Raw genomic sequence first — 22,144 nt, 5'->3', positions numbered from 1 at the left:
AACAAGAAAGTTATGTTTCCAAATGTAATATTAATAGACTACATTATATATTCTTTTAGAATTTAAAACCTAACTTTCTTTTTGGGAAATTTACCTTGAAAAAGCATGCATTCTGTATTTATTCATCTATTTTAAATAAATGGCATTTATTTTGTTGTATAACACAAAGACATTCGAATATTTTTATATGTGGTTTCAATTGTCTAAATATTTTTGGGGCCTCTGTACATAGTTGATTCTCAAAACAGAATTACTGCAATGTCATTGTACCACAGTTTACTGTATTATAACTATAATAGCTACATATAACTAATAAACAAATAGAATTAATACACTTAACTAAAATTATATCAAGTATATTTTATCAGTTGTTAATTATTCGGGGGTTTATTGAGAGGTCTAAGAGTGTGAGTGTTTTTTTTTTCACCACAAGGTGATGCAAATAATAGCTCTACTTTTCACTTCATAGGGGTTTCTGTTTTCAGCCCCCTTCAAAACGGAAACTGCAGAACCCTCTTAAAATACCTTGCTCTGCTCCTCAGAGAGTATGTCCTTACATAAAGCTTGCATAAGATATTCTTTTCAAGTCTATTGATGTGCAGAGGAAACGCATTCAAGGACTCTGATGAACGGTCTTCAGGGGACGAGTGGAAAAATCAAGAGCTGATAAATAAATCTTTATTGACTGTCACTATAAAAATATATGTACAGTCTATAACTTTCAACTGACTCGGGATGAATAACGACAGTATTTCCTTCAGTAGAGCTGCCTATAGCTGAATTGAACTTGTTTCATAATTGATGAATTTGACACAGTTTTTGAACTGAACTGAATCAGCACTGAACTGACTCGAGCTGAAAAATGCCACTATTTTCTTTGTAGAGCTGCTTTTTAGGACTTTAGTCTTACATTTGATAAAACTTGCATCATTTTCCTGTTTATTGTTGTGAAGCTGCTTTAAAACAATCTGTATTGTATAAAGTGTTATATAAATAAAGATGATCTAACTTCAGTCTGCAATATGTTGTGTATATGAAATCTCAGCTGTGAGTAGTTTGTCCTCATTGGGGACATTATATTATAGCTGAGCCTAGTCTGACCCGTCTGTCACAGTTCGCACTCTGTGCATTTATATACACACACACACATAGCCACACCTGGTAAACAAAGTCCAAAATCTTTCAATTCTGAGTGATGAACACTTCTATATCAGCAATGAGTACTTCTTCCCTGAAACCATATTGCTATTGATGTCGGCATATGAATCATTGTGAACCAATTAATTGTAATGTCTTGTTCACTGACTCAGAGGTTTTGAATAAAGGCTTATTTATTGTGGCTTATTAACTGTCCAATTAGATGAGAACCGTCTGACTGATGTAAAGTGACCAATCACAGTTAGTTCTTTTTTTTTTGCACCGGTTTTTGGGCGGGTTTATCTAAAACAGATAATATACAGTAACAGACAGCTGTGGACAATTTAGCGAGTGCATGTTTGTTACCATCTTAATTTATATAATCTTCACAGCAAGATATAAACCTTAAATAAGTCAGTTTAACACAGACAAAGTCAACTTTTCTGAAAAATTCATCTGACTGGAAAAAGTTGTGACCACTTGTACATAACAGCTGTCAATATCACAGTGAATAAGAAGATCAGATGAAGATGAATTCAAAATCAAGTAACGTAACAGCGTTTGATACACAAACAATAACATCTCGGTTACTAACGTAACTCGAAGATGATAGGACTCTCTGAAGTGGTCCAATTACGTTGTCACATCGACGTTACGATGAACGTGAGCGACTGATAGGGAACTGACAATCAAGGCAGAGAAACGATGACCTTAAACACACTGATAACCAACTAAAAGTCTAACAGGTGTGATGAACAGATGAATTCCAATACTAACTAATGAAACAAAGACAACAGGAAATAATGAGAAGCAAACTAAAAGTCTATGATAATGAAACTTAACGAGCAAATGACTGAATATCCATGACAACAGCACAATTGAATACAATTTTCCTATATGATGTTCCTAGATAGATCAGTTGTGGATAGTGGAGTGTTTTTCCTTTTCTGTAATAAATTCATTCCTCCAGAACTGTGTTGTTAAATTCACACCTGAACAATCCGAGCCTTCAGTGCCACAGAAATGAGCCCTGTGTCGCATGTAGAGGGCACAACCAGTCTCCTCATAGGAACCTTACAGTGATTTGTACATTATCCAAAGATATAAATCATATATAAACACTGAACACTGAAATCTTAAAGAAAACTTCTTGAAAAAATATTTTTAAAGAAACATTCCGTCCCAACTGAGGTAACGTTCATTAAATAGGAATGCTTGAGGTGTGACCGATTGATGCTTTCTCATACTTTGAGCCTCTCACTTCATAGACTGATGGGTAATATTTAGAAAGATCTAGTCTGTTTCTCTGAGAGCCTCTTATGTCCAAATTAATAATAAAGACTCGCTCAAAAACACACGCACAGGTTCCACAACGTTTTGCTGCATATGCCTGAGAATCTTTATTAAAGGGATGGATAATGAAAATTGTGTAATCATTTACTCGCCCTCAAGATGTTCCAAACCTGTATGAATTTATTTCTACTGCTAAACACACACACACGCACGCACGCACACACACACACACACTGAAGAATATGGGAAACCAAACAGTTGATGGGACCCCATTGACAACCCATATTTTTTTTCATACTATGGGTTGCATCAACTGTTTGGTAACCCATTTTCTTTTTTGTGTTTAGTAGAAGAAATTTTCATTTTTGTGTGAACTGTTCAAGCAGAGCCCTGACCTAGAGCACGTAAACACCAACATACTGTAACATCTAAATCAAACAGCCTATAAACAAAAGCCAAATATAAGCACTATCATGAATTTCTATTCCTATGATATTCGGGCCAATGACAAATGACAGTGTCCAAGATAAAAAAAAAAATCTAGTTTAAAATCATTGTTGAAACCATGTTGGTTCCCTTTCGTTGTCACTCCGAGTTACGTCGGATGACGACGAATGGGGTTTCGCTTAGAAAGCCTATCAACTTCGAGTATTACAAAACGAGCCAATGGCAAAGAAATGCCATGGGTCTGCGGAATTTGCATGGCGTAACTCCGCCCCACCTCGTGGGTATAAAAGGAGGAAGCCGGCAGCAAGCAGATATGTTTTCGCTTCGGAGCCAAGTGTATTCTTCTCTCCACAAGCCATCTCTGAATTGTCAGCTTTACAAACGAGTACCTCGAGTGTTGGTGTGACGGCGATCTACGGCGAGAGCGTGCTTCCTGCTGATCTGTTGCAGTGGTCTGCCAGTCGGTGCGTTTCTCCCCGGGTGCTTCAACACTTGAGTTTTCTCTCACTAAAAGAGCTTACACGTGGCACGTCTTTTTAAAGATGTCTCGCCCGTGTACTTCTGGTTGCGGCAGATTGGTATCGGACTCTGATGGGCACGAGCGTTGCATAGTATGTTTGGGCATTGATCATGCTAGAGCAGCGCTCGTGGATGACTCATGTTCTCTCTGTGGGAACATGACCATCGCGTCATTACGGTCGAGACTCCGTGAACTCGCAAGAGTGAGAGTCCCCTCATCCACCCCCCGTCCTGCGGCTGGTGGCCAGGGTGATCTGAGGGTTACGGTCTGGAACAAGGCGCCGACTATGTGTCCGCGACCCCAGCCCCCCTCTTCAATGACGGTGCCCGCTAGTGAACTGCTGATTCCCGCGGGTCTACCTTCTGGTGGCCCGCGGGCTTCAGTTGAAGCTACAGAGGAAGATGCCATGTCTGTTGCAGCATCACTAGGCGGGTTTGACTCTTCTGGAAGTGAGGGCTCGTCACAGCTGCCACCTTCCGGTGTGCATACGGCTGTGCTCGAGTCTGATCCGGAGATGACGGCCATGCTTTCCCGGGCAGCCGCGAGCATCGGACTTGAGTGGAGGCCTCCACCCTGTCCTGAGCGCTCGCGGCTGGACGATTGGTTTTTGGGTAAGGCCGCCGACCCTCGTCCTCGGCAAACCCCAATACCTTTCTTCCCGGATGTGCATGATGAGATCTCGAAGTCCTGGAAGACCCCCCTGTCTTCTCGGGACCGCTCGCTGGTCTCATCCGCCTTTCCTCCCCTCGATGAGGCAGCTGCCCGTGGGTACACTGGGCTTCCCCCGGTTGAACGCTCTGTTGCCATGCAACTATGTCCTCAGAGTGCTTCTTCTCGGGGCGAGCCTAAGCACCCATCCAAAGCCTGTAGATTTTCGTCGACCCTGGTGGCGAAGTCTTACAGAGCGGCGGGACAGGCGGCTGCTTCACTGCATGCTATGGCCACTCTGCAGGTCTACCAGGCCCAGATGCTCAGAGACATGCACGAGGGTAGGACAAACCCAGGGCTCTTTGATGAGCTGCGCGCCGCGACCGACCTTGCTCTCCGGGCGACGAAGGTTACCGCGCGCTCCCTGGGTTTGGTGATGTCCACAGCTGTGGTCCAGGAGCGACATCTGTGGCTGAACCTGGCTGACATGCGGGACGCTGAGCGGACCCGTCTGCTTAACGCCCCCTTGTCCCAGGCCGGCCTCTTCGGCGGTGCAGTTGAAGACTTTGCCCAACAGTTTTCAACTGCCCAGAAACAGACCGAGGCCATCAAACACATTCTGCCCCGCCGGCCCGCTGCTGCCTCCACCTTGCCGGCCGGGCAGACGCCTCGACCTGTTTCCCGCCGAGGGCGCCCTCCTGCGGCTCCCGCCCCTCCCGCCCGGACCACGCAGCAGCCTCCACCCAGGGCCGGTCGCGGAGGAAGCCGTAAGAAGGCGCCACAGCCCTCTCCTGCCCCGCCCCCCGCTAAACGCCGGGCCAAGCGGCGCTCCTGAGACGGGCTGCTCAGGGATGATGATTGTTTCTCAGGAGGTGGTAGCAGGACCACTCCTTCCCCCGGTGGAGGGCCGGGGGAGAATCTTTTGTTCTCCACTCCCCGCTGCTCACCCACGGGTGGGCAGCACCCTAATGTGGTTAAAGACAGAAACAATCCCCTCTTCCCTGAGCTCACAGAGTTCTCGGGCGACACAGAGCGCCGCCCACCAGCCGTGCTCTCCTCGCCCCCCTCTGTCCCAGAGGCGGTTGACACGGCGTGCCGTCCACGGACCGCTTCGCCCCTGTCCCCCTCTGTCGCCAGACCCCTGGCAGAGCAGGCCCCCGCGGGACGACCAGCCTGGTCCTCCCCTGGCCCCCTCTGCCAGGGTGCGGTTGCTAACTGTGCCCCCTCTCCGGGCCGCTATGCCGTCCACTTCTGGGCCAGTTACTCCGCCTCGCTGCCCCTCCGGGGGGACGCCTGTGGCTCGCATGATCCCGTTGGTTCAGTTCCTGGGAGCCTGGCTAGAGCTTCCCCGTCTGTCCCACTGGATCGCGCGTACCGTCAGGCTCGGCTATGCGATTCAGTTCGCACGGTCTCCTCCCCGCTTCAGGGGAGTCCGCTCCACTTTGGTCGGTGGCAATGCCCCTATCATGAGAGCAGAGATTGCCACCCTGCTGGCGAAGGGTGCAATCGAGACTGTCCCTCCAGCCGAGATGAGGTCCGGCTTCTACAGCCCCTACTTCATTGTCCCCAAGAAAACCGGTGGGTTACGGCCAATCCTGGACTTGCGCGTGCTGAACCGCTCCCTTCACCGGATGCCGTTCAAGATGCTCACCGCCAAACGCGTTTTCGAATGCATACGGCCCCAGGATTGGTTTGCAGCGATCGACCTGAAGGACGCCTACTTTCATGTCTCCATTCTTCCTCGACACAGACCGTTCCTCCGGTTTGCTTTCGAGGGGCAGGCATACCAGTACGCGGTTCTCCCCTTCGGGCTAGCCCTGTCTCCTCGCATCTTCACGAAGGTCGTCGAGGCGGCCCTTGTTCCCCTTCGAGAGCAAGGGGTTCGCATCCTGAGTTATATCGACGACTGGCTGATCCTAGCTCACTCTCGAGATCAGGTTTGCGAACACAGGGACCTAGTGCTCCGGCACCTAGCCCGTCTGGGCCTTCGGGTCAACTGGGAGAAGAGCAAACTTTGCCCCGTGCAGAGGATCTCTTTTCTCGGTATGGACATCGACTCGGTCGCCATGTCCGCGCAGCTTACGAGCGAGCGCGCGCAGTCACTGCTGACTTGCCTAAGACAATTCGAGGGCAAGAGTGCGGTTCCACTGAAACTTTTTCAGAGGCTCCTGGGGCATATGGCATCTGCAGCCGCGGTCACGCCGCTCGGATTGCTTCATATGAGACCGCTTCAGCTTTGGCTTCGCGACCGAGTCCCGAGGTGGGCATGGCAACACGGCACGTTCCGAGTACCAGTTACTCCGACCTGCCGTCAGTTCTTCACCCCGTGGTCGAACCTCGATTTTCTCAGGGCCGGTGTCCCCCTGGCTCGAGCTTCCCGGCATGTTGTTGTCTCAACAGATGCCTCCACCACGGGCTGGGGCGCCATGTGCAATGGACATGCTGCTGCGGGCTCCTGGACAGGACCCCAGCGGCTGTGGCATGTCAATTGCCTCGAGTTGTTGGCAGTACGCCTTGCCCTGCACCGCTTCCGGGCGTTGCTCAGGGGTCAACACGTACTAGTCCGCTCAGACAATACCGCCACTGTAGCGTACATCAACCATCAAGGTGGTCTACGCTCCCGCCGTATGTCACAACTCGCTCGCCACCTCCTCCTATGGAGTCAGAAGCATCTGAGGTCGCTTCGAGCCATCTTCATTCCCGGAGCGCTGAACTGTGCAGCCGACGAGCTCTCACGGCTTCAGCCCCTCCCTGGAGAATGGCGACTCCATCCCCAGTCGGTTCAGCTGATTTGGGACCAGTTCGGGGACGCTCAGATAGATCTGTTTGCCTCTCACGACTCGACCCATTGCGCCCAGTTCTATTCCCTGACCGAGGGCACGCTCGGCACGGATGCTCTGGCGCACAGCTGGCCGCAGGGCCGCAAGTATGCGTTTCCCCCAGTGAGCCTTCTTGCGCACACTTTGCGCAAGGTCAGGGAGGACGAGGAGCAGGTCATTCTGGTTGCCCCTTACTGGCCCAACCGGACCTGGTTCCCCGAACTAGTACTCCTCGCGACAGCACCTCCCTGGCCGATCCCTCTGAGGAAGAACCTTCTTTCTCAGGGACGGGGCACCCTATGGCACCCTCGTCCCGATCTTTGGAACCTCCACGTGTGGCTCCTGGATGGGACGAGGCAGGTTTGAGTACCCTACCACCAGCGGTGGTGGCTACCATCACTTCCGCTAGAGCGTCGTCCACGAGACACGTCTATGCGTTGAAGTGGAACCTCTTCGTCAACTGGTGCTCTTCTCTCCGAGAAGACCCCCGGAGATGCTCGATCAGTGTTTTGCTTTCCTTCCTTCAACAGGGGCTGGAGCGAAGGCTGTCTCCCTCCACCCTGAAGGTCTATGTTGCCGCCATTGCCGCACATCATGACCTCATCGAAGGTAAGTCGGTGGGGAAGCACGACCTGATCATCAGGTTCCTGAGAGGAGCGAGGAGACTGAATCCTCCTCGTCCTCCTCTCGTTCCCTCTTGGGACCTCTCAGTGGTTCTAACTGCCCTGAAGAGTGCTCCCTTTGAGCCCCTGCAATCAGTTGAGCTTAAGTTCCTGTCGATGAAGACAGCGCTCCTGGTTGCACTGGCCTCCATCAAGAGGGTTGGGGACCTGCACGCATTCTCCGTTGACGAAGCTTGCCTGGAATTTGGGCCGGCTTACTCTCACGTGTTCCTGAGACCCCGGCCTGGATATGTGCCCAAGGTTCCTACCACTCCCTTCCGGGACCAGGTGGTGAACCTGCAAGCGCTGCCCTCGGAGGAGGCAGACCCAGCCTTGGCACTGCTCTGTCCAGTACGCGCTCTCCGCGCCTATGTAGACAGAACGCAGTGTTTCAGGACCTCAGACCAGCTCTTTGTCTGTTATGGTGGGAAGCTGAAGGGAAAGGCTCTCTCCAAGCAAAGGTTGTCTCACTGGATAGTGGACACCATTGCCTTGGCTTACCAGCAGCAAGGTCGACCGTGCCCCCTTGGTGTGACTGCCCACTCCACCCGGAGTGTGGCGTCCTCTTGGGCTCTAGCGCATGGCGCCTCGCTAACAGACATCTGCAGAGCTGCAGGCTGGGCGACACCTAACACATTCGCCAGATTCTATAATCTCCGAGTGGAGCCTGTGTCCTCTCGTGTACTCGCTTCAACCAGCTAGTACCGGACCCGCTCAGGTGTCTTCGCTTGCTCGCCATTCCACTCCACGGACTGGATACGTGCGATATTTTTCTCAGGTGAGCTTCTCCGAAAGCCCTGAGCTCCTCCAGCACTCCTGACGTCGGCGCCAGTGTCTATTGCCTGTGCGTCGGCTAGGTGCCTCCCGTGTGCATGGTCCCTCCTCTGAGCGACCCCCACATGTGTATTTCCACTGTAAGCCTCTCTGAGCGTGTGTCTTTCCCTTGGCTAGCCACCTTGCCACCCCTGGGGTTGAAATATTCCACCTGCGGCTGGACACCCCAGTGTTTCCCATATGCTTCCTTCGGGTCATATGTGTATTCTCTAAGTCCCCCCCCTCCGGGCTGGCATTAATTGCATACTTCCCCTAGCTTGGGATATGCTTCCCAGTGTACCTTGGTATTCCTGTGTTATATGGAGTCCTTTGTCCAGGCTGACAGGGATCTCGATTTACGCAGGGCACTGGAAGACAGCTGAGAAGGTGGCGTGATTAGACTGGTAACCCAATTCGTCGTCATCCGACGTAACTCGGAGTGACAACGAAAGGGAACGTCTACGGTTACGTATGTAACCCTCGTTCCCTGAGTAGGGAACGGAGACGTTACGTCTGCCTGCCACTTTCCGCTGTACCGCGGGGATCGCCTGAGCTCAGTCTTGGCTCCTCAGCGAAGAAACATATCTGCTTGCTGCCGGCTTCCTCCTTTTATACCCACGAGGTGGGGCGGAGTTACGCCATGCAAATTCCGCAGACCCATGGCATTTCTTTGCCATTGGCTCGTTTTGTAATACTCGAAGTTGATAGGCTTTCTAAGCGAAACCCCATTCGTCGTCATCCGACGTAACGTCTCCGTTCCCTACTCAGGGAACGAGGGTTACATACGTAACCGTAGACGTTTCTTATTGTAAAAAAAAAACAACAAAAAAAACGTCTATACTATTTTTATGAAAAGTTCAATTTTGAATGCAATCACTAAGTAAAAAGTAATAAGCCATTGAATACATTTGAGCATATACATCGTGGCAATTATCCAGAAAAAGACCCGAGGTACTGTATGCATTTAAGGGTTCATTTAATTTGACCAAAATCATGAATTATTCAGTCATAAAAATTATTAATCATCATCAGCCTTGTCATAAAAAGGTCAAATAAAAAGTCTTATTGTTGTTGACAGCAAGTTCTTTTACCTGCATAGTCATACCATGACTTTGATTTTTCAAACAATAATAATTTTGTAAAAATAAAATTTAATGATAAACTACTCAATTTTTCTTTTTGAGAATGTAATTCTTTTAATAATTTAATAATAACTTTCCTCATTATGAAAACAGGACACTTTAAACTTATGATCAGTTTGAAATTATGTCTCCAAAAATGTCAAAATTATTTCAAGTCAAAAAATAAAAACATCATAGAAGAGCCCCCCCCCCCCCCCCTCATTTCACTGTATTGCATTTTAATGCAAAAAAAGTACTACCATGTCATTGACCTTTTTACTTTGACTGTCTGCTTTTATATTTGCAGATCCAGAGACAACTTTTAAAAGCTGATCGGACCCTCAAAATCAACTGTGTAAACGCTGTAAATTTGTGACACTGTGTAAAAAAGTGACATTGTAACCAAACTAGTATGAAGAATATGTGAATTAATTAACTAATGTGAATTAATATGAAGAAAATTCTTTAGACACAGGAACATCTATGGAAGACTTCTATAACCAAGAAAGTCCAGCTAAATAAATCAACGACCAAGCTTTGTCCTTATCAGATGCTGAGTAATACATTATTGACCAATAAATTCACTTTAAATAACATCTAATTTGAATTGAATAAAAACAGACAAAAATAAAAATTAAACCTGCATATCAACATACCCTACGCTTAACTTATTAAATAAGTTCTTCAATAACTTCTTGAATAAACAAGCTGCATTATATAAAGCTGCGTTACGATGACTGCATTCAGTTCTGACAAAGTTGTTGTCCGGTGAGAAACGTACCCAAATCCAGCAGCCAATACTTGCAGTTCTCTGAGCGTCCTGAAGCTGAACCCATGTGACAGAGTGACCTGACTGATAAAAATGAGTGTATTCCATGTGCCATACCCAAGAGGTGATCTGAACAGAGGACACCTACACTGACTCCTCTAAACTGAAAGGATTTTACCACATAATGCTGAGAAGAGAGTGATGGACTATGAAAGAAAGGGAGGGAGAGAGAGAGAGAGAGAGAGAGAGAGAGAGAGAGAGAGAGAGAGAGAGAGAGAGAGAGAGAGAGAGAGAGAGAGAGAGAGAGAGAGAGAGGAAGGGGGATGGAGAAAGAGGGAGGTTTGGTGTTCCATGCACAGCTGTGACTGAGTTATGCTCAGAATGAGAGAGAGGGAGGAAGGGAAAACCGGATGAGAAGACTCAAAGAGAGGAAAGAGGTGTAATCTGCAATCCTTTAATATGAAAGAAGTGATCCCAAAAGAGTCAACCTTACAAGCCTTCTCAAAATGAGACTCTTTCAGCTTTTTTTTACTCATTTTCTAATAGGGGGAGTCTCAAAAAGTTTATGGTCTGTTAAAGTTTCATATATATATATATATATATATATATATATATATATATATATATATATATATATATATGTGTGTGTGTGTGTGCAGTATGTTGGAGCTATTTTATTTATAGCTCTATTCAGCTATTTTACAGTCTTTTATGTGAGGATTCCTGAAATGTCAAGTGGATGATGGCATTCTGCAAAGCAACATCAGTCAAGTGTTGACCTGTTCGGAAAAATGTAAAGCATTTTTTATTGGGAGCACAGTAATAATACATCCCAGAAGTAAATGACAGTTTAAAAGCATAACGTATGGCTGACAATATCAGGTCACAGCATGAAGATGAAGTAAACTATACAAACAACTGCCTCTATATCACCTACACAAATGTCTGCCTCTCTTACAGGCTGCACCGGAGCGGGCAGCTACAAAGATCTCCCTGTTGAAGCGTCTTTGGCTGCTTAACAGTAGCTGGTCTGTGGCCAGTCAAACTGCTTCCTTTGCCACACACACACAACACACAACACACACACACTTAACTGTTTATGCCAGAACTAATCAAAATTCTGCTGAGGATTCTGCTCTGGTCTCATATTATAAAAGTTGGATTTTTTTAAGCCCCTCTGGACACGTTGCATCACACCGGCTGCCTTAAAATATTTCAGCTAACGAAATAGTCAGGGCACCAATTTGAAGAGGTAGAATACAGTGGTCATCATGAGTTATGACGGTTCATATTTCGCATTCTATAAATACTAATTGTCCTTGCTTTTAAGAGAACCGGCTGTTTGACATTTCCCGTGACCTCTTCAAAAGGAAAGGTACTTGCCTACTTGTAATGATAAAAATAGACTTAAAAGATGACACAGGTATGATACTTATAATGTAGTTACAAAGATAGAAATGAAGTGACTGTCATAATACGTTAAAGGTTTTCATTAACTATCTCCTTGACATTCATTGTTGATATATAGATAGATAAATAGATTTGAGCAGCATTTTCTAACTACATCAAGAGTTAAAATAAGTCAGTTTCAGTAACTTCCCAGAATTCTCCACACTGAACACCACACCCTGCACACACTAATGATCTTCTCTCAGATGCTGCCCAGTCATCCTTGTGTGGGTGACCTCAAAAATCTGCCTGGTGACCCTCTTAGTTTTACAACATGCTCTTCCTTTGTAGTCATTTTCTTTGTCACAAATCATAGTCCATTCAGAGTTTTCAAAAGCAGTGACTAACCACCATGAATTTCATTTTACACGTCTTTGATCATGAGGAACTGACGAACTGTAGCTGATGTACTTACAGTACTATAGCTGAGTTAAATCCTTCCATACCTATTAACAATAAGATAGCTCCAAAATTAATTTATGCCGACTCATCATAAATGTTTTCATATGCAAAACTTTATTTCACCACAAAGCTCGAATAACCTTTTTTTTATTTTTTTATAAATGGACCCTACGTATACATGCTCTTAATAAATGTCCTAGATCTCACAGGTAAGATGTCATATATAACAGCTAACTATACACAAGTCAAATCCCAACAAATAAAATCAAGTCTTGTATAAATAATTCCTGCCAAATACCTTTTCTTTCTGACATAGGTCACATTGCAACTGTTACAGACGTTTTGAAAGCATATATATTAGGATAAATAAAAAACGCATTCCACCACACAGCAATGACATGCAATATAACATTCAAAAGTTTTTTTTGTTAATGTTTTTGAAAGAAGTCTCTTCTGCTCACCAAGGCTGCATTTATTTGATCAAAAACACAGTAAAAACTGTAATGTTGTGAAATATTATTAAAATTTAAAAAAAAAAAATTCTATTTTGATATATATTTAATGTTTAAAGCAGTTGTGCTGCTAATATTTTTGTGGAAAATATAATGCATCAGGATTTTTTGATGAAAATAAAGATTTATTTAGAAACAAATACAGCATTTATTTGAAATTATTTTTTTTTGTACTATTATAAATGCCCTTGCTGTCACTTTTGATCAAATTAATGTGTCCTTCCTGAATGATAGTATTAGTTTCTTTAAAAAACAACTTTTGAAAAGTAGTCCATGTATTATTGTTTACGAAATGGCTGCTTTTAAAGGCATGATCAAAATCAAAAGATCACATTCACTGTCCTGTGTCCATGGATATGGTAGCAAGGAAATCCCCTACAGCCTGGCAACCCTGTTCATCACCTGACACAACCCATCACCATGGTAACTGCATGCACAACACTTCAACCCTAATAAGAAAGAGCAAAGCTGGACTGCAATTAAAATTTTATTTGGGTTCGGGGTGAATCAAGAGCAGACACTCACACCTGTACAGCTTTGATCCATCTCTCCTGAGGGAAAACACAATATCTAGCACCTACATTAGGATAATCAGATGTAATTGTGGTTCGTTATATTTAAATGTTAATCTTGCACACAGATGGAAATCGGTATGCATTATAATTTAAAATACAATTTTGTATAAATCACCGATATACAATTAATCCATAAGGTAAATTCGATTTTTTTAAAATCTATACATCCTTTGATTCTACCAAGCATATTGGTAAAACAAAACTGAGATTCTTATCACGCCAAAGGTGATTACCTAACAACACTTACACAAAAGACCAGCTGGATGCGTGTGTTGATGTGTCTTCAAGCATTTACACAGCAGCTCTTCCCACGACTGAAGAGGAACACCAAACACTATCACAGAGTTGCCAAAAATTCAAAACACTGACGAATCAAAGTAGTGCAGCCTCTGTGAAGTGTAAACCCAAATTAAACCCATTATAAATCCTGATGCCATCCTGATCTGATCCTATAGAAGCAGGTGTGTGTTTTTTAAAAGCAAGTTAGTCAACTACAGTATGTAAGCAAGTAGCCTACCTGTGTTACCAACATAGTTCAATGTTTCAGTTTTCCCGAAACCATAGTTCCAACGAACATTCGCAAACTTACAAGGTTAGAACTACAGCTCTCAACTTAGTTAGTTTCTTAGATAGTTTCTTGTTATTATGACATGTGTACTAAAATAGACCATGCTCTTGTACACAAGTATATAGTATATAAAGTATATACTGTAGATTGAAACATTATATATATATATATATATATATTAGCCTGTCAACAATTAGTAAAATTTTTTAAGAATGTGCATGTGCGTAAGGGAACCCGTGCGTATGATGTAAGAGGGAACTCAGAATAAAATCAAACATCAAATAAAGCCAAATGACATAAAACAAAAATAGTGCAGTACTCCTCAAACGACAGATGTGCGACAGGATAAAGTTGTCAATTCTTTGACGATGCATCATACTATGATAGTTAAAGGGATTGTTCACCCAAAAATTTGTCATTACTTACCCTCATGTTATTCCAAACCTATATGAGTTTCTTTTTTCTGCTGAACACAAAAGAAGATATTTTGAAGAACGTTGGTAACTAGACAATAGACGGTAGCCTACAGTCAACTGTCTGGTTACCAAGATTCATTAAAATATCTTCTTTTCAGATCAACAGAAGAAAGAAACTCAGGTTGGGAACAACATGAGGATGAGTAAATGATACTGTCCCTTTAGGCAGCAAGCTTTGGCTAGCATGAACATCCAGAAAACCCAAACACATTTACAGTCCAATCAAATCTAACACAACCCAATCTGCAGAAAACAGGAAAGCCATCTTACCTTTATGATTGAAAATTCCCTCCATCTCCATACTGCTGCGGGAATGTGCGATGCAAAGCATGGAACTGGGAACCAGGCCCTCCTGGGCAGGTGAGCGGTCAGTGGTGCGAACCAGACACCAGTCGGGCTTGTCCTGGGGCCGTTCTAACAGCTCCACCGTCTGACCTCTACGCACAGTCAACTCCGATCCAGTACTTGCCATGAAATCGTGGATGACCACCGTCAACTCTGAGCCACCGGACAACTGTGGAGGAAAGAATAAGCGTCACAATAAAAAAAAAATCTGTGATAAAGAAAACAAAATTGACCTAACTAAGAAAATAGACAAGTCTAAAGTCAGAACGAACGTACCCACTGGTAATGTGGCATCGCCAATGAGCTCAAAAGGTGAGCCACTGATCCTGAACCTTTACACGCCATGTTTCTACCAAAACAACACCTCCAAGTAAGTCCTTATGCCTCAAACATCTCACAGGATGACGTTCTGTGTCGAAAACCCCTATGAGGGGTTATAAACAATGACATTTCCTTAAATCTGGAAGACGGAATGACTTTGCCTTCCTTTTTTCTGATCAAAATTAACCTGGTCTACAGTTCATCTACAGCTCAAGCATTCAGGACTCCAGTGAGGTATAGTGGCAGGCGTTTGAAGGCTGCTGACACATCCTCGCATTGCCACGGAGATGGAATCAGTCTGAAGGAGTGACGTCTGGCAGGAGGAAGGGAGAGGAGGCAGAGACGGACACAATGTGCCAAGATTTAAAGGAGCAGGAGGCAAATTAATGCTTATTAGAAGTGACGTGCAGAAACTCGTATGCTTCTGGGAGCCTCACTTTTTCACCTCGCCACGAACTGAGAGGGCTCTGTGTGCGTTAAGACGGTTAAAACAGTGAGCCTTTGTGAGGGGTCGTCAGGGTACAAGAGTCAATTTGGTGACAGCGAGACTCTTTACGTGTCACAGAGACAGGGATAAGACCGACATGGAAATGGAGATAAAGATTGTGCATCCAAGTGTGCTTTGATTCAAGACAGTATGAGCATGTAACGTGTGTTGTTGTAGGAGGCTCGCAATACATACCAGTGACAAAAACATGCACATGTGTGAGGGCGAGAGAGAGGAGAGCTCTGACTGTGAGTGGGAAGATGAGCGTCTGTGCTGCTAAATCCAAAGCAACCAAAGCAACGTTCCCCATTGAGGAACCTTCATTACGTCTTTTGATAATCAGGTTAAAGGAATGTTGGAACTACTGGATGCCACTGTGTCCGAACTTTTTGTACGGTTGATTCTTCAATTAGGATACATTTTCTGTCCACTAAAATTTTTTATATAAAAAGTGCTTTTACACTTAGGTTGAAAAATTATGCTTTCAGTTAATTTAGTATTCATGGAACGCTATTGCCTTCTGTAGAGCATCTTATACAGAAGCTGAATTGGACTTGTTTCATAATTTATAAACTTTGCAACAATAGCACAGCTATTGAATTGAATTGAAACAACATAGATCTAACTTCAGCTGAATAATGTCACTATAGCTGCTTTGAAGTCATGTCATAATTGACTAATTACATTAACACTTATTTTCCTGTTTAATAATGTAAAGCTGCTTTGAAACAATACAGTATGTATTGTATAAAGCGCTATAGAAATAAATGACTTGACAAACACATTCCCCAACAATGCTGTCATTATCACCAAGATTACATTTGCTTATCATGAGCCTGAGGAGTAATTTTTAGTACAACTGCATAGTGACAGAAATGTAATTCATTCTAAGATGTTTACATAAGGATCTTGAGAAACTTTATTACTGTAAGTGTCATTATACCACAGATTATAATTTGAGAATCTATATAACAATCCAACATTTAAACTACCTTTTTAAAAATCCACACCAGCTCACATCATCATTTTAACATAAGAAACATAGTTTTCAGGAATTTTCAAGATTTCAAGTAGTGAAAGTTGCCCTATTTGAAGAATCACCCATATGTGGCCATTGTAACTAAAATCTAATTCCTGGAATAAACTATTCTTTGCAATGTTCAACTATTGTAATGTACACAAGCCAGTGTGGCGAGGCGGCAGCCTGTTGTCTAAGATAGCCTTGCCAGTCAGAGATGAATGAAGCAAATTTTTTTTTTTTTGCTAAGATACAGTTCACAGAATTTCCAGCAGGTCAGTATTTTCTCAGAAGAAGAACATAAATTTAGGAAAACAAAAACAAGATTATGTTCTTTAAATATTTGGATCAGATCAAGATGTAGCAATAAAAAACCTTAAACGGAATGTTCATCCAGCAAAAGATGAAGCTTAAAAACGGTCATAGTGTTCCACAAGCACTAAGAAATGAATTAAAGAGCTAGTTTACCCAAAAAGGGTGACCTCACCCTCATGCTGTTTCTTCAGAAAACAGTTGAAGACAATTCTAATATTCTCTTATTATTTTTGTCCATCTATTCTATGTCCATGCAACCAAAAATCCCCAACTACTTCAACACCATATGAATCAAGCGGTTTAATCCAAGTCTTCTGAAGAGACATGATCACTTTATAATGAACAATTTTATTTAATGTATTATTCACATAAACATTGATAAACACACATACATAGAGCTCATAAATTATAGTAAACCCACCTGTACAATGTCTACAACTTTTTTTCATGAAAATTTGGGTTGCATATACTTTCAATTGATGGACAAAAATTATCTTTATTTGTGTTACCAAGATGAACGGAAATCTCATTAGTTTGGAACGACATGAGGGTGATTCAATTTTAATTTTTGGGTGAACTAGCCCTTTAAGAACTTGATCTTACACTTGAGTTAGAAGTGATTATAAGCTTCATTACCATGGTCTTTGAATGTGATGCGACAAAACAGGTATTTGAACCACATCAGCAAGTTTAAGTTGGTAAAACCCATCAAATCTGTTTTTTAGGGTGAGGCTAAAACATTCAGTACAGACATTAAACCAATTTCTTTGTCTGAAAACTCTACAGGTCTAAACACGCCACCAAAACACCAGAGCTGAACAGCAGGTGTAGCATGGCACTTTTAGACTGAGGTCAACAGATTTTCACACTCACCTTGTCGCTATCCAGTGTGTTCTGGGAGGTGCGGGAGGCGATGGAGATGGTGTCTGGTTGACTGCTTGCATCACCCTGACTGTCGAGGTCCTCTACATCCCTGCTATTCAATACGATAGACCTCGGTTAAATAGACATCAGTTAAAAGTGCCAATTTACCAAAGAAAAGCTTTTTCACCATGGTTTGACAGCCACAAGACAAAATACTGACATGCATAAAATGAGTTTCTTCACCTGGAGCTTATTCTAAGTTCCAGAGATCCATACTCTTATCAGGCAATGGATTGATGTGATTGGTTGACATACCGTTTGCCCTTGTGTTTGGTTGCAGTGGCTTTGGGAATGTGAATTGGCTCCTTGAGTGCCCCCCGTAAATGGATGGTACGCTCCTGGATAACTTCACGTACATGTTTGATCCAATCCTGTTTGTTTTCAATACAGGAAGCCTGGGGGTGCATTGAATACAACCAAAAATTAACAAACCTCTCTTTACACAAACAGACATATATAGCTATTATAATTGTTAAAGAAGGCAATCAGAGTTGAACCGATGTTAAACCCTGTTTATATCAAAATATAATAACTTGCTCTGCTTCTAAATGTTATTTCCTTTTAGATTACAAATCCCTCTTATTTTTCAATGCATCGCCTTCAACCACCTGTCAATAAAACTCAATCACGATTCAATTCGTTCTCAAAAGATAAAATCAGTTCCCATCCATCCTACATTTCACTTGGGAATACTTTAGATTAAGCAAGTACAATAAAATGGGAGAAATGTTTAGTGATTTCAATTGTAAGCCAGGCTAAAATTGTGAACATGAGAGCATCCATGTGTGTATCTACATGTGAGAACACATGGAGTGACACATGATTCATTCCATGATTCAATGATGTCTGCAGAGATGAAGGGCAACGATTCAGAGACACAAATTACATAAGGGATTACTTAAAGTACTTAAAAGTCTAACAAAATGATTTTATACAATGGTATGACTCAAGCCAGAGGTACAGTAGGCTACATGAACATTCAAAACTTGAAAACATATCCACTTATCCGATCTATTTCAAGGACCCTAGGATGAGTGATACTCTTTATTTTATAACAAAGACTATTGGAAAGTTCCATTTGATTTGAGATAAGGGAGAACTTTTTCAATAATGAAGCATGCTTATATGCTGAGCAAGTTAGTAATGTTTGGATGTAAATAAACTTGATAAGCAAAGAAAACATTTTAGAAGCCAGAAATTAGTGATAGTTCTACTGAAACAACTGAAAACATCTTAGATGAAGTATCAATGTGGAATGAAAATCATACCTTTAGGACAATTTTGTTGTCTGAGGTAGGTGTTCGTCCAACCCAGAGCGCAAATTTACATGGATCTCCTTCCACATGTTCAGTAACTCCTAGTTCTGAGGTCTAGGCAGAGCAAAAAATCAAAAAATAATTAAGTATGGCAATTCTTAATCTGTAATCAGGCAAGCATTTTTTTTGTTAAAGTCCCCCTGTGGTGAAATCCAGCTTTCAATGTTGTTTATATGTCTATGTGGTGTTTTTAATATGCTTTAAGACAAACCATGTCCAAATTCATAAGTCAACACCATTGCTGAATATTTTCTCTTTAAAACTGCATTGAACCAAAGACAGTCTCAAAAATGCAGTTTGAAATAGCTGGTGTTTCTGATGTCACAAACTACCTTGTAACCAATCATGTCAACTAGTGAATCTCTAAGCTGGTGTGAGTGAGTGGAGGCGGTGCTAATTTGCATATTCATAGAACTGCAATTTGTATTTTTATTTTTATAGAATTTTTATAAATTATTATTAAAGGATACAATTATTGACTACAGGGGGACTTCAAGTAATTGATAACAAAATTAAAAGAAAACTCATACCATAAGCTTGCTCTTGTAGAGGTACTTGCTTCTGCCGTTGGAGTCTTTGACGTCCTTGCTGAAGATGAGGGACATCTCAAAGAGGAAGAGGTGCCGCTCTCTGCCCTTACGGATCAGTGTCTTTGGATCCCAAACCTGGAATGACTCTTGCAGAATCAACTCACCCTGAGACTCAATGTTCTCATCAAAACCTGAGAGGACAGGAGGCAGAGTAAGAGACAGTGATGAGAGAGAGAGAGTGGTTGAACAATGATATACAGTTACAGTAAAATGATGGTTTGGGTTTGGGTTAACAAGCTGTGTGTGTATGTGTGTGTTACTTACCATCCAGCATGCTGAGGTGCATGGCATCATTCGCTCTCTTGGGCACACTGAGCATGACCTCCAGACCATCTTTAATTTCTCCTTTACCTTCCTCACAGCATGTCAATAGTTCCTATGTACAAACACAACAATTGTACTTGTACATTTGAAGATAAACATTGAAGAGTTTGTGCTTTAATGTGGATTTTGTAATTAGAGATTGTTAACATGCGGTGGAACATCCCTTTCTTTTCTTTTTTCTTTTTTAAATATATTTACTGAATAAGTAAACCCTGTTGAAAAACCATGTTGAATTCCATGCTGGCCCAGGCTGGTTAGTGCTGGTCTACTGCTGGTCTAGCTGGTGGACCAGCATAGTCATGCTGTTCTAAAGCCAAACGGAGCTGGTGAAGCTGGTTCACTAGCATGGTCTTGTGGGGTTCAGTGTGTGTAAGCCAGATGTCTGTCTGCAAGCAGTGTTTTGGGACAAGCATTGTTTTTGCTTGTATACTTCTATATTTAACACATTAATGAAGTAAAGGAAAAACAATATAAGATTAAAACATGATTAATTGTAATATATGATTATACCTTTGTAATTTATTTTGCCCATCTGTTAAAAGTATGGCTGAAAATTTTGTTTCACTTTATTTTGATGGTCCCTTTAACATATTCTATTGACCATACGTAACATTGCACCTACATGTCCACTAACTCTCATTAGAGTTTTAGTAGAGTATTAGTAGACTGGTAGGGTAAGGGTTAGAATAAGTTGACAAGTACTTGCAAAGTTACTTATAGTCAGGAGAACATCTGTTGGGGAGCATCACAATAAAGAGTTTGGTTTAAGTCTGTGCTCAACTTCTTTGCTTTATATATGTGGAATCTGTATTTCATCTTTGCTGAGATTGCTTCAATTATAGTAGAAACACACCTTTAGCAGCAGCTGATACTTGGTGATCCTCTGAACCGGTTTAATAAGGTATGATGAGATGGAATTGGCCAGCCTGTGCCTTTGTTGGATCTCCTGCACACATACAAACACAAAAAGACTTTTAATTAAAACGACAAATATCTTTCACACACACACATTCTAAAAGCTTGCTGGAAAACAATCATGATGAAACTTTTTATCTTAACTATTAGCCTTTTTATTCTTATATAGCTTAGTGATAGCAATTTTGCAAAAGCAGAGCTCAAGGGTAAAACCATTCATCAGAGTGAAAGAAGAGTCCGTCTGTTCTGATTGCCTGGCAACAGTCGCGCGCGCACACACACACACACACACACACACACACACACACACACACACACACACACACACACACACACACACACACACACACACACACACACACACACACACACACACACACACACACACACGACCCCCGAACACACAGGACACACACCCTCTCTCTAAGACCTCCACCTACCAGCTCAAGAACAGAGCTGCTCAACAGACCACAGAAACCTTACACACAAACTCAAATACATATACACATTAATGGAGACGCACGATAATACTACGACAAAAACACAATGTCACATACATATTCATATAAACACCCACATTCTCTGTGAAACACACACAAAAAGTGTTGTATAATCTGAATAAACTGAATAAATAAACTGAAATTCCTTGATTCAAGTGTATAAAAGGGATACTTACACAGAATCATATGCCCTTTAATGATGTTTATGTAAAGAATTGTAAGATTCGTTTTGCTTAGTACTCACATCAAAATAGGCCCCTGCGTGTTCCAGAATCAACTGAGTGGAGTCAGGCTTGTTCTTACAGTAATTCACGTACATCTGAAACTTATCCGCCTGAAAAACAAAACAAAAACAACAGCAAATCATTATATAAGAATTATCAATTCTTTAAAACATTTAGAACCCAAATATGTTCTATTTTTTCCCGATTTATAATAATTGGAGTCTCTTTTAAAATGATAACTATTATCAGAACGTTTTAAAGCAACACCAAGTGATTTTTCCTCTGATTTTTTAAATAAATATTTGTGTGAAACAATTTAACAAGATAGTTTCTAAATTGTGATCATTAATTGCTTATATTGATGAGAACCTGTTCTTTTCCCTTACTGCACCACTGCACCAATAAGGGAATCAGTTACAGTTACAATAGTCCATGAATTGCTTTTAACAGTTACAAATATTGGTAGCACTTAGTTTTACAGTACTAAGTTTAAATATCAGCAATATTTGTAATTAATAATTTAATATAGTCATTTATTCAAGCAATTACAGTTAAGATACATGAATATATATCATTCCTGTGATGGCAAAGGGCAAAGCTGAATTTTTAGCAGCCATTACTCCAGGTTTCAGTGTCACATGATCCTTCAGAAAT

The 22,144-nt window shown here is 42.4% G+C and overlaps 1 protein-coding gene across 8 annotated transcripts in view; it reads right to left on the bottom strand.

Annotated features, from left to right (window-relative positions):
• The window catches only part of triob (trio Rho guanine nucleotide exchange factor b), a 195,716-nt gene that overhangs the window by 21,522 nt on the left and 152,050 nt on the right, over positions 1 to 22,144 (bottom strand). For 6 of the 8 annotated variants that reach the window (XR_013195894.1, XR_013195893.1, XR_013195896.1 and 3 more), the window contains 8 exons: positions 21,511 to 21,600; positions 20,705 to 20,797; positions 19,792 to 19,903; positions 19,468 to 19,658; positions 18,890 to 18,991; positions 17,877 to 18,016; positions 17,571 to 17,673; positions 14,482 to 14,725 (listed from right to left, as the gene is read on the bottom strand). Coding sequence is in view for 3 of the 8 variants with exons in the window: in XM_077207603.1 (XP_077063718.1) it covers positions 14,482 to 14,725; positions 17,571 to 17,673; positions 17,877 to 18,016; positions 18,890 to 18,991; positions 19,468 to 19,658; positions 19,792 to 19,903; positions 20,705 to 20,797; positions 21,511 to 21,600 (1,075 nt within the window). In the remaining 5 variants the exon portion in view is untranslated. The remainder of the gene's footprint in view (positions 1 to 14,481; positions 14,726 to 17,570; positions 17,674 to 17,876; positions 18,017 to 18,889; positions 18,992 to 19,467; positions 19,659 to 19,791; positions 19,904 to 20,704; positions 20,798 to 21,510; positions 21,601 to 22,144) is intronic. The other 2 variants (XR_013195895.1, XM_077207574.1) reach the window with 1 other exon arrangement.

The sequence above is a fragment of the Siphateles boraxobius genome, unplaced genomic scaffold (assembly GCF_051911475.1).
Source record: "Siphateles boraxobius isolate OS27281-9 unplaced genomic scaffold, OSU_SipBor_1 12, whole genome shotgun sequence".
NCBI classification, from domain to species: domain Eukaryota; kingdom Metazoa; phylum Chordata; class Actinopteri; order Cypriniformes; family Leuciscidae; genus Siphateles; species Siphateles boraxobius.
The sequence above is the reverse complement of the archived record's forward strand: the minus strand, read 5'-3'. Positions and strand labels throughout refer to the sequence as shown.